Raw genomic sequence first — 12,017 nt, 5'->3', positions numbered from 1 at the left:
GATTAAACACTGTTTTGTCTTAATTAACTGAATGTATCCTGACTTTACACATGAATACCAGATAACACAAAATGGCTAAAAGTACCTAAATGCATGTGGACTTAAATTGAACATCAACAGCAAAACTGCAAAACCTAATCACCCAAAATATAGTAAATGGCTGACCTAACAGATGCTCTTGCGGTTAAATGGGAGCCAGGTTCTTACATCTGGTGGAAAGCCTGAAACCAGGAGAGTGGAGTCTGTTTTATGTTATTGCTATATATGTACAGCAATCACAGGAGCTGAATTTTGAGTCCATACCTCTTCTGTACCATATTCTGCCTCCCAAAAGTTGCCTTTACTTTTTGCGCACATAATGTAAATGGTGACTTTTTAATCAAACTGTGTTCATGCTTTACTTTATTTGGGTGATATGTCAGAAGAAATAACAGGAACCAATACCTCATCAAAACAGTTATAGTAGCAGCAGAAGAATAATCAATGGTAACGGGCCGATACACCTACAGTAGATATTTTGACAATGCCAGATGTTCAAAATATATGTTTGAATAAGGAACAGGCTTAGTGGTTTTCATTACTCATCATACTGCTTTTTTTTCCTCTTAATTCGCTGTGTGCTTTGATGTATATTATTATGTTAGTATTGATCATGGGATACTACAAAGCTAATATCAATCAATCAATGATATAGCTGGCTTGTATCAGGATATTGTTAATGACATAATGCCTGGCAAGTGGCAACACATAGCTAAAAGCCTCTTAATGGAATATCACACATGATAAAGAACAAGACCTGGAAAGAGTAGAAACCAGGAAAGGACATAAACTTGTCAGCCACATGCAAGTAAATGATCTTCATGTCAAAGTATGACAGTATACATTACATGGCAGAAAGGAGACAGCAGAGGAAAGGACACAGCAATGATTCAACTCCCTGATCCCACATGAAGAGTCAGCAGTCTGTTACCAGTGCACACATTAATGCACTTTCTTCTCTATTACTACACCCACACACACACACACACACACACACACACACACACACACACACACACACACACACACACACACACACACACACACACACACACACACACACACACACACACACATACACACACACAGATTATTTCTGACAAACAGACAGATGTTTCCTCTATACTTTTTTACACACACACACACATCCATAATAAATCCACACACTGTAATCCCTCAGAATTTTGCAAAAATGGTGTGTGTGTGTGTGTGTGTGTGTGTGTGTGTGTGTGTGTGTGTGTGTGTGTGTGTGTGTGTGTGTGTGTGTGTGTGTGTGTGTGTGTGTGTGTGTGTGTGTGTGTGTGTGTGTGTGTGTGTGTGTGTGTGTGTGTGTGTGTGTGTGTGTGTGTGTGTGTGTGTGTGTGTGTGTGTGTGTGTGTGTGTGTGTGTGCAAGGCTGGTCATAGGGATGCATACCGGTATCCGGTATTACCGAAATACTGGTTACTGGTGGCTACGGTATACCGTACCGAAATCAGATCCGGTTTCGATACAAACATTTTTTGTAAAAGTGTATAAAAGTGAGTCCGTGGCCCGTGATGGCGGGTGTTATAAATTAGATTGCATAATCGTTTTTCTTCATATTTTATGTATTTTTCATTGTTTGTTCAATACTAGAAAGGTAAAAGTCCCATAAAAAGGACTGTGATGGGATTTGTTTTCTCTCACCAGTGAAGGTAAATGTTGATTTTAAAGATGAGATTAGTTGTGATCTCATGACCATTATTCTATTATGTATTTGTTCTCTAGTCGAATCTCAGGTTTAACATTAATTATAACGGTGCTATAATGGTCTGTTTGCATTGACAAGATGTGCTATTCACGTGCCACACCTGATGGCGGGTGTTATAAAAGATATTCCATAATCGGTTTTCTTCATATTTTTTATGTATCTTTCATTGTTTGTTCAGTACTAAAAGGTCCAAGAAGTCCCACAATTGAATGTAATATTCATTTGACATGTTAACTATATCGTAAAGCGCTTCATGGGAGTAATTGTGGGATGATACATTTTCAAAGTATCACGATATGTATCGGTTGAGTATCGGTATCGTTCAGTGGTATCGGTATCGTAAAAAAGTCAACGATATGCATCCCTAGCTGGTCATGCCGAAAGGCTGTGATGCCTGTTGGTTGCAGACACCTCGAGGTGTCCTGCTGACCGTCCAGCAGTGGCAAGCTTTGATTGAATGTCCAGGAGCTCATATCTTCCAAGACTGCTCTCCCTTTCTTTTCCTATAAAGGTTATGGCTCTCTTCATCCTTGCCCCTGTGTGTGTGTGTGTGTGTGTGTGTGTGTGTGTGTGTGTGTGTGTGTGTGTGTGTGTGTGTGTGTGTGTGTGTGTGTGTGTGTGTGTGTGTGTGTGTGTGTGTGTGTGTGTGTGTGTGTGTGTGTGTGTGTGTGTGTGTGTGTGTGTGTGTGTGCGTGCGTGCGTGCGTGCGTGCGTGCGTGCGTGCGTGCGTGCGTGCGTGCGTGCGTGCGTGCGTGCGTGCGTGCGTGCAAATCTGAATGTCAGGATGGTCCTTTCATCTATTGAGTCAACACAGAGCCTTCTTCATACCTGTGTTTGATGTCAAGACAAAGTGGAAAGCACATCTCTGAGAGTTGTAAGGGTCTCAAAACGTTATGTCTTTAAGTAGTAACAGCCACTGAATGTTTCAAATAGGAAATGTGGTTTCTCCCTCTCAACAAGAAAATTAAGAGAAATCCCTGCACACTTTTGTTTGTTTCATGACTGAGTAACTCATCCATCTGGGTCTCCCCATCTGTCTTCCCTTTCAGAGGATACAACCTTCGAAGCAGGTGTGCGGGTGCAGATCCACAGCCAGGCGGAGCCCCCGTTCGTTCACGAGCTGGGCTTTGGCGTGGCCCCCGGCTTCCAGACTTTTGTAGCAACCCAGGAGCAGAGGGTAGGTGTCCCTGACTTCCCATTCTACACAGTTAATAGATTTTTTAATCTCTCCTCCTCTTGTGCTGTTTTTCACTTCTAATCCACATGTTCAGTTTATCGCTCAGAGATATAAAAAAAAACGTTTTGATAAATGACTTGGCAAAAGAGGCATGATGGGATTGTTTGTATGCATGTGTGTTAGTGCTGTGTGTCTGTCACAATACCCTCTAGTCTAGACCCTTAGACCCCTCTGTGGTCTCTTAGGGATGGTTGACTGACAAATGATATCTTTCCCCACTGTCGGTCGCTTTGACCTTGTTGGTAGAGAGGTGCTACACTCCAACTCAGCCCCACTCAATCATCCTGCAGCTTTATATCCCATCACACAAGGCCGCCATTAAAGTCTGCAGGTCTAACAGATATAGACAGACGGAGGTATTTAATTCAAATAGCCTTTCCTCGTTCACAACAAGCTCCTGCTTCACAAGGTTCTTTTTCTCTTCTCCATCCTATCTATTGGCTCGAGTTGAACATGTTTCGACACTGCCAAACTGAATGAAATCTCTATATTGTGACAGCTCTCAGCTGTGTCGGTTAAGAATCCATTTTACCAGGGATATTACTCTTGCTTATGACTGTGTCCATTCCTTTGTTTTTTTCCCTGCTTACCTTTATTCCCATGTTAAGCTTAAGAAATGTATTGCCTGGCCAAATAACGGGAGCTGACTGGATTGCCATACTTAGACAGATTGCTGTCATTGCCTTCTCATTTTTAAAATAGCCCCCCCCCCCCCGCATTTCAATGCAGTGTCTGTTCCTTTGGCAACTGAGCTGTCAGTTTACTAGACCTTGAACCATGGTCACTTGGATACAATGCTGACATATTGAGAACATTTTTCACTCAAAACCCCTGCATGTTGTAAAACAAAGCTTTGAGAGCATTGAGTTTGAACCAAAACTAAATAATTGCCAGCCATCACTAAAGCAATGAGCCAACAGGTGCTACGAAGCTTCACAAAGGCAAGAGAACGGCAGAGTCTGGTGATAGTTCTCTGTGGGTTCATCCCGATGAGCAACCTCTTTCAAAAACTCCTTTGGTATTATGAAAGTATCGATTATAGCCACTTAAAGTAATTGGGGTTACAGTCGACATTCTCCAGAAGCTTGATTTCTTAATCGTCATGTGAAGAACAAAACTGTTTTCCATAATAAGGGTAGGGATTTAGAGAATTTGTATTTCCCAAGCTCAATATTGGTTAGTGCATGACAGAGATGTTGGACCATGCTTTAGAATGAAAAATATGTTGTTTTTTAAGAAAGGAGCAAAAAATAGTGCTAAGATCAAAGTTATTTTGAATACTATTGCAACAAATGAAAATAAATATGTACACAAAATATAAATAAGTAAGAAACTGAGAACAGTCAAATAAAATGTGACAAATAGGTTGATTTATTGGTTTCCACTGACAAGTTGTTAGTAGGGATTCACATTATCCAGCCTCACAGCTGGATAATGTGAATATGTTCTCAATTGTATGTAAGTGAGTGACTAATAATCCATTGTGAACCTCGCTTCACTTCCGCTCAGTGAAGTGCCTGTCACCTGAGTGTTATAGGAAGGAGGAGATCTATCCAGTGAGGGTTAGGCCTCCTGGGTAATGAGCCTCCAGGGCTTCTATCTCTGTTCGCCTGTGAGCAGAGACGTGCACACATAGACTCTAGGTCAGGGGTCAGGAACCTTTTTGACTGGGAGAGCCATAAAAGCCAAATATTTCTAAATATATTTCATTGAGAGCCATATAGTATTTTTAACGTATAATAAATTAAATATGTCTTACTTTTAATGCGACTTCTGGTGCTGCATGGTTTTGCTGATGGCCTTGTAGTCTGGTTCATACGTGGTGAGGTTGAGCTTCATGCAGGCGTTGAGGCTTCCATCAGTTAAACGTGAGCGTAGGTTGGTCTTAATGTTCCTCATATGCGAGAATGACTGCTCACATGCATATGTAGAGCCAAACATGGTCAATACGGCAATACTCACACGCTGCATTGTGTGGTATGTCACAGGAAGCTCGTTCCAAGTTTTAAGAATCAGCTGGTCTTCAGGTTGAAGATTTTTCATTTCTGTCCACTTGTGCTCCCTCGCCAGCTCTGCTCGCTGTCGCGTAAGACTTTCCAACTCTCCATTAAGTGACTTGAACTTACTCATCCACATGTCTGATGCCTTCAGGTCAGCAACTTCCAGCTCAAAGTCTCCGATAGAGACCCCGGGGATGCATGTCAGGTCGATTTTGTCCACTGCACACTCATGTGGATGAGTGATGAACTTGAAAAGACCAGTGCGCGCACAAAATTCTCCAAAACGTGCTTTGAATGACTGCAGGAGATTGGACGTAAAGCCAGCTAGCTGCAGGAGATCCAGATGTTGAGTGGAGTCACTTGCTAAGCATGCATCTCTAAATTGTTGCAGTCTTTCAAAGTGCAGAAGACGACCTGTTTCAATGTCCCTGAGAAAGACTTCCAGCTTGCTTTCAAATGCAAACACTGCTTGTTGAAGGGATGAGATTGTATTTCCAATACCTTGCATTTTCACATTGAGCTGGTTCAGATGGCCAGTTATGTCCACGAGATAGTGAAACTGCAGGAGCCAGTCAGTGTTGTCTAGCTCAGGATGCTTGACGCCTTTCATTTCAAGAAAAGTCCGGATTTCACTCAGGCAAGCTGCAAAACGGCTGAGCACCTTCCCCCTTGACAACCAACGCACGTTGCTGTGTAAAAGCAGGCCGGGATAATGATTCCCAACTTCTTCTAACAGAGCTTTAAACTGGCGATCATTTAAAGCTCGGGCAACAATAAAGTTGACCACTCGAATGACCAGCGACATCACCTCACCAAGCTCCTGGCCACACGTCTGAGCGCAAAGCGCCTCCTGGTGCAGGATGCAATGAAAACTTAGGATGGCTCTCTTTTCATGTTCACGGAGAAGCGCTACAAATCCTTTGTTCTTCCCCAACATACAGGGTGCACCATCAGTACAGACAGAAATAAGTTTGTCCATCGGTAATTTTTTTTCTTTAGCAAACTCCATAAAAGACGTGAATAAATCCTCTCCTCTTGTTGTCCCTTTCATTGGCAAAACAGCCAAGCTTTCCTCACGCAGTGTGTCACCTGCAGCATACCTGGCAATTATACTGCACTGAGATATATGGCTAACGTCTGTTGACTCATCTAACGCGAGAGAAAAGTATGTCCCGGCGTTTATGTCCTTAATTTGTGTTTCCTCGACTTGATTTGCCATCATGATGCTACGATCGTGCACAGTTCTTGCTGACAGGGGCATGTCTTTTATTCGTTTGATTATCTTGTCTTTATTTGGGAAGTCATCAAACAGTTCATTGGCCACATCAAGCATGAATGTTTTGGCATACTCGCCATCTGTGAATGGCTTTCCATTCCTTACTATTGCCAAAGCACCCGCAAAGCTAGCGGAATTTCCGTCACCTTGCTTGGTCCACACACGTAGTTGCTGCTGACTCGTCTGCACTCTCCGCTGTAGCTCCTCGCATGCCCTTTTCCTGCTGTCCCCCGCTGGATATTTCGATGCAAATGAAGCATGGTGCGTATCGAAGTGCCGCTTTATATTTGACCGTTTCATCGATGCAATTTTATCATTGCATATTAGACATACTGCAGATGCTGCTCTCTCCACAAATGCAAATTCCTCTGTCCACGCAGCCTGGAATGCACGGTAATCATTGTCTTTTTTTCTTTTCGCCATCTTTTCCGTTACAAGGGTTGAAGCGGATAAACTTGATTTCTTCACCTTTACAATGACACGGACATGCTCGCGAGCCATTGGTTCCCGACCCGACCCACGGGTGACCCGTGACCCGTGAAATTTATCTTCAAAACTAATTTCTGTTTACTTTAAAATGACACAGTATTATTAAGAAATATCACAAGTATTTTAAAATCAGTTCCAAACTGATTTTTTTTTTTTTTTCAACTCAAAATTGTCTGGGAGCCATATGCCGTCACCGGAAGAGCCATATATGGCTCGCGAGCCATAGGTTCCCGACCGCTGCTCTAGGTAGTGCTTGAGCACCTGCCCGTTTTGCCCTCTGGACAGCAATGTGCCCTTTTGAAAGTTCGTTTTTTACAGTTTTTTATTTTATTTTTTTACAGTGTACTGTATGTGGCTCATGGTAACATCGATCAGTTCTGGATTAAAAGCTTCTAATATATACAGCAATGCCCCAAATGCGCGTTGTAATTTTGTCAGACATCCCCACACGTGCCCCGCGGCACTCCCGTACGTGCCCTGGCTGCAGCCCCTCCCTTCCCTGCTCTCAACGTGAACGCGCAGCGCGCAGAGTCAGTCAGTCAGACAGGCCACGGCGGGTGTGTGGTGCAGCAGCACGTAGCAACACGATTAAAAGTGCCCTAGTGACGACCAAGTAAGTAACCACCAGGTAACTAATACAACGAGTGTATTGTTTAGTCCCCTAAATCAGATGCCAAACTAAACTATAACTTCACTTCTTTTCTTGCATCCATCCATTTAGTCTCGTTGTGCACTTTTGAAAATAGCAGATCTACACGCTCACAATGCGTCATTATGCTAGGGCTGAAGTGATTAAATGTATGTTTTGTAATAATCTTAATCAAAATCTACATAGTAACTAACTAAAGTTTTCAAATAATTGTAGTGGAGTAAAAGTAGAATATTTGCATCTGAGATGTAGTGGAGTAGAAGTAAATGTATTGAAAATGGGAAATACTCAAGTAAAGTAAAAATGCCTCAAAAAGTACAATATAAGTAGTAGTAACCTTATAGGTTTACATTAATGCTGCTGTTAAATGTTTCTAGGAGATTAACCCTTAATTATCATGCACAGCAGAGCAGTACATTGATTTAGCTCATTTGCATGTGCACTTGTAGAATAATGCCAAGAAGAGACAGGATAAGAAAATAATTAACAAAGAGAGCTAGCAAGCAGCCCGGGGAAGCAGCTCTCTGCTCTCATGGGTAAAGCAGCCTGAGCCTACCAGCAAGGAAGATGAGGATGCAGATGTGCCTGATGAACCCTTACCCATCATCAATGATGAAGATGAAGAAGAAAGGTCAGAGTCAATACCAGAGTCATGTTAAGGGACAAACTGTCTGTCTAGAGCCCTTTCATGCTCAGATTTGAACTGTGATAATAATAGTAGTAATAATAATATCATTTTATTGAGAGGCCCACAATTTATTTTAACCACACTAAGTGCTTTGGTGATACTAAATCAGACATGAAGCTACTTGCCAAATGACAAAAAAACAACAACTAGTGGTAGGGTGTTGACTTTTGGCCATGACAGTTCAAGTCTGGTGAGTCTTAATTTTGTCATGCATTGCATTGCCTTACCCAAATAATTGAAATAAACATCATATTCTATATTGTTTGTATTCTAGGCAGCTACAGCAGGCTCAGGGAAGCAGCCCCTGCTGTCCTGCAATAGTCCATCTAAGATGAGGGAGACAAATCATAGAAAATATCTCTGAGTCAGACACAGATGAAGCAGACATGTCAGAGTCCAGAGCAGCACCATGTTCAGAAACAGTGCTCTCTGATGATGACCAAAATGAGGGAGAGATGGAAGGAGTAACCAAAAACCGAAAAGAAACTAACAAAATCCGGCATTATCCGGCAAATTTTCGTGCACAATTTCAGCGCGCGGGCGACCGCCAGACCGCCACGACAACTCAGAAGGTGCCCTTTTTCTCTCATGAGCACCTGCCCCTATAAATGTCTGTGCACGCCACTGCCTGTGAGCCCACTTCTGTGACTGACAGGGGTGAAGAGAGTCCCTCTTCTGCCTGTCTGCCGGGAAAACACTGCCCCGCTCAACAAACACACACAGTGGGGAACGTATTCAATTTAGCTAATTAATGCAGAACTGCACTTTGTATCAGAAGTCTGAGAAAATCCCACCTGCTGCTGGATGTTCCCATCTGTCTTTTCAAGCTTCTTCTTCGGAAACCCGGAGGGCTCTTTCGAATACGTCCAAAAACAACCCTGATTATGACGATTGAGTTAAGTATCGAGAGCAGATTAGGTAAGGGGCCTTGTGGAAGGTGTTTTTTAAAGAAATGGTGATTAAGGGATCTCTGTAATGATACCAATCATTCTAAGTGTGAAAATTACTTTGACAAAGAGTTTAAATGAGCTAATTTGGCACATAATGTTGGACTTTGATCAAAGCAGCTCAATCAAGTTAGCTCAAGGCACAGAGCACACAGCCTATAGTTAAGGTTTGAATCAGTTTCACACACAGACAGGCAATTTAAAAATGTAAGCTCTCCAGACATAGAAATGATCCCTCTGTGGGCTTTTGACTGAATCTGAAAGGGCATGGTGTTCCTTTGGGTCATAGAGCCATTCTTCCCAAGGATGAAAAAGCCTTAATTATAGCATTATTCCTTTGCTGCCTCTCGATTATAGCTTAGTCTTTCTGTTTCAGTTTGGGCTTTTTTTTTATTGTGTCTTGCTTCTGTACACCTGTTTGATGTTATGGTTCATTTCAAACCAGCACTCTTCAGACGACCATTACACAATGAAAAGTAAAAACCCACCCTGTTCTCAAATACAAATTTTTCTTTAACGATGTCCCCTGCCGACCAACTTGGAAAAGCCTAATTAAAGTATTGAGCTGGTACAACTGGGGGATGAAACGCTGATTAATAACAGGCCTCGTCTCTTATTACATAGACCATAATTAGGTCAACAGGTTCTAGTGATATTGAGCTCCTTGGATTATCTGATTACAGAGAAATAATCGGATCTCCAATCAGCCACGTCTGACTCTAATTAGGCCAGAAATAGAGATTAGCTGAGGTGTGAAGGTGGTTGTAAAGGTCAAGGCTTCCTCAAAAGCTCTTTTCTTAAGTCCCTAATAAAATCAATAGCATCTGGATGTCGGAACTCATCACTAGTGCTTGCTGCTGACTTCAGGAAGGGTATGTTTAATAACCACAGGAGACAAGGCTTTTGGACGCTGTAATATACAGCAAGATTGCTGTTATACTATTATAGATTGTGTTTCAATCTTATCGTTGTACGTGTTGGTGAAATGATCTGAATACCTAAAGCATTAAACTCAGAAACACAGATACAACATTGCCTTAGAGGAAGGACAGGGTTTCAAATGATGTCAGTAACAAGTAAACTGAGGCCAAATTTCACCTGGCAGGATGTTGTGTTTTCGCCTCTTCCCCAAAGATTGCGCTGTTGGCAGAGGAAGAGGCCTCAGTTGGGAAGCATTGTGATGAGAATAAGGGGAACTGGGGAGCAGAGGGTGGTGGGTGATGGATAGCGAGTGCACAGCAAGAGCACGCTGCCTGTGTTTGGAGCAGATGGGCCTCCACACCGCTCTGCCCGGTGTCCCTCGTTCTTCATCTGCTCTCCCAGCCCTCCGAGCCACAGGAGCAGGAGGAGAACATTTGGAGTTGTTGTGCTCCCATGGCAGGGTGTTGTGGGATTTTTCATGACAGAGTCTGGCTATCTGTTGAATTGTTTTCCACACTGCCTTGTTTTTGAGAGTCTCTTCTGCTTCTCTGTACTGGCTGGGTTTCAAGGACTAAGGAACGCACTTAGGAGGGATGCTGTCAGGATCTGTCCACATTATACATGGATTTCCTCTATGTATGTTTGTGGCTAAGATGGTCCCAAGTCTTAAAAAGAGTAAAGTTCTAACTTTATTTGTCATAGTTTTCTTGAGGCTATAGATCATTTGCATTGAGCAGACTGTTTAACCTTTTTTGGGTAGTTTCAGTCAGCACTGGCAGAACTGTAGCAAGAATTGTTGCCCCTTCTAATATTGGGCAAATGTCAGCTATTGCAAAACCATGGAATAACTGAAATTGATTATTTTGAATCCATCCATTGTGTTTCACAATGTATCCAGATGCCCATAATTATATATAATATATCATTTGGAATCATTGTTATGTACTGTACAGCGTGTAAACACTTGTTTTAAAGCAGTATTGTCTTCATTGTTTTTTCCTTTATTGTTTTCACCGGTGTTTCTGTGAAAAAAGCATTTAATTGCACCACTTGGAATTAAGAAAGTCTTGCATTTCATTTGGTAAACCCTGCAGAAACTCTGGTGCCTTAATTAACCCCCACACTCCTTTCTCACCTGTAGATAACCTATCTGCCTCCCCCATGGGGAGAGTGCGAGTCAAAGGCTCTGGAGTCGGGGTTCTTCCAGGTCTACAGTGTGACCGCCTGCAGGATTGACTGTGAAACACGCTACATTGTAGAAAACTGTAACTGCCGGATGGTGCACATGCCTGGTAAGTGTCACTGGCCTGACTTCAACACTCACAACATAAAACATAGAACAAGTCAATACTGGATAAGATTGTGGCATTAAAGAAATGTGTTGAAATGGGCTGTATTTCTACATTCATCCAGCAAGCTCTCAAGAACTTGATGTTTAAAGACTACCATTGACTGAATTCCTCTCCTTTGTAACTGTTTGTAGGTGATGCTTCTTACTGTACGCCTGAGCAGTACAAAGACTGCGCCGAGCCTGCACTTGGTAAGCCTGCACATACACACAAACCCATGAACATGACTTAAGACGACATTCATGCTGTATTTCCTGGTTTACATATCATTATTTGCCTCAGAAAAAATATGTTTGGATAATCTTTTTTTCCTGTTGATACATAGCTTTAATGCTAAACCTGCTTGATGATGATGAGCAACACCGCAGAGCATGTTAAGCTTGAGACAGCTCAGCTCAAGAGCAGCTACAGTATATCATCAGTAAATCCAAAGCACTGTAGTAGGAAACACGTCTTCTTTGGGAAGTTTGATAGCCACCATACTGTCACTCCTCTCCGTCCGTTTTCATTTCAAAAGGAAATTACGCTGTCAAAAAGGACTCTGCATCTTAATTTACCATGTGTTTGTCCAAGTGACTAATGGGGACAACCATTATCTTTGAATTGTTACACTATCGAACAAGAACACTGCAGCAGAATAAGGTGCTGCAATGTTATCTTCTCGGCCATTGAACTGAAATGCTTGTGTTTT

At 42.3% G+C, this 12,017-nt stretch overlaps 1 protein-coding gene across 2 annotated transcripts in view; it reads left to right on the top strand.

Moving 5' to 3' along the window:
• asic2 (acid-sensing (proton-gated) ion channel 2) overlaps window positions 1-12,017 on the top strand; it is a 483,151-nt gene that overhangs the window by 451,545 nt on the left and 19,589 nt on the right. For both annotated transcript variants that reach the window (XM_034089272.2, XM_034089271.2), the window contains 3 exons: window positions 2,820-2,947; window positions 11,119-11,269; window positions 11,461-11,517. In XM_034089272.2, the coding sequence (XP_033945163.1) occupies window positions 2,820-2,947; window positions 11,119-11,269; window positions 11,461-11,517 (336 nt within the window). The remainder of the gene's footprint in view (window positions 1-2,819; window positions 2,948-11,118; window positions 11,270-11,460; window positions 11,518-12,017) is intronic.

Source organism: Pseudochaenichthys georgianus, chromosome 8 (assembly GCF_902827115.2).
Source record: "Pseudochaenichthys georgianus chromosome 8, fPseGeo1.2, whole genome shotgun sequence".
Taxonomy (NCBI): domain Eukaryota; kingdom Metazoa; phylum Chordata; class Actinopteri; order Perciformes; family Channichthyidae; genus Pseudochaenichthys; species Pseudochaenichthys georgianus.
This window is presented reverse-complemented; position numbering and strand designations above follow the sequence as displayed.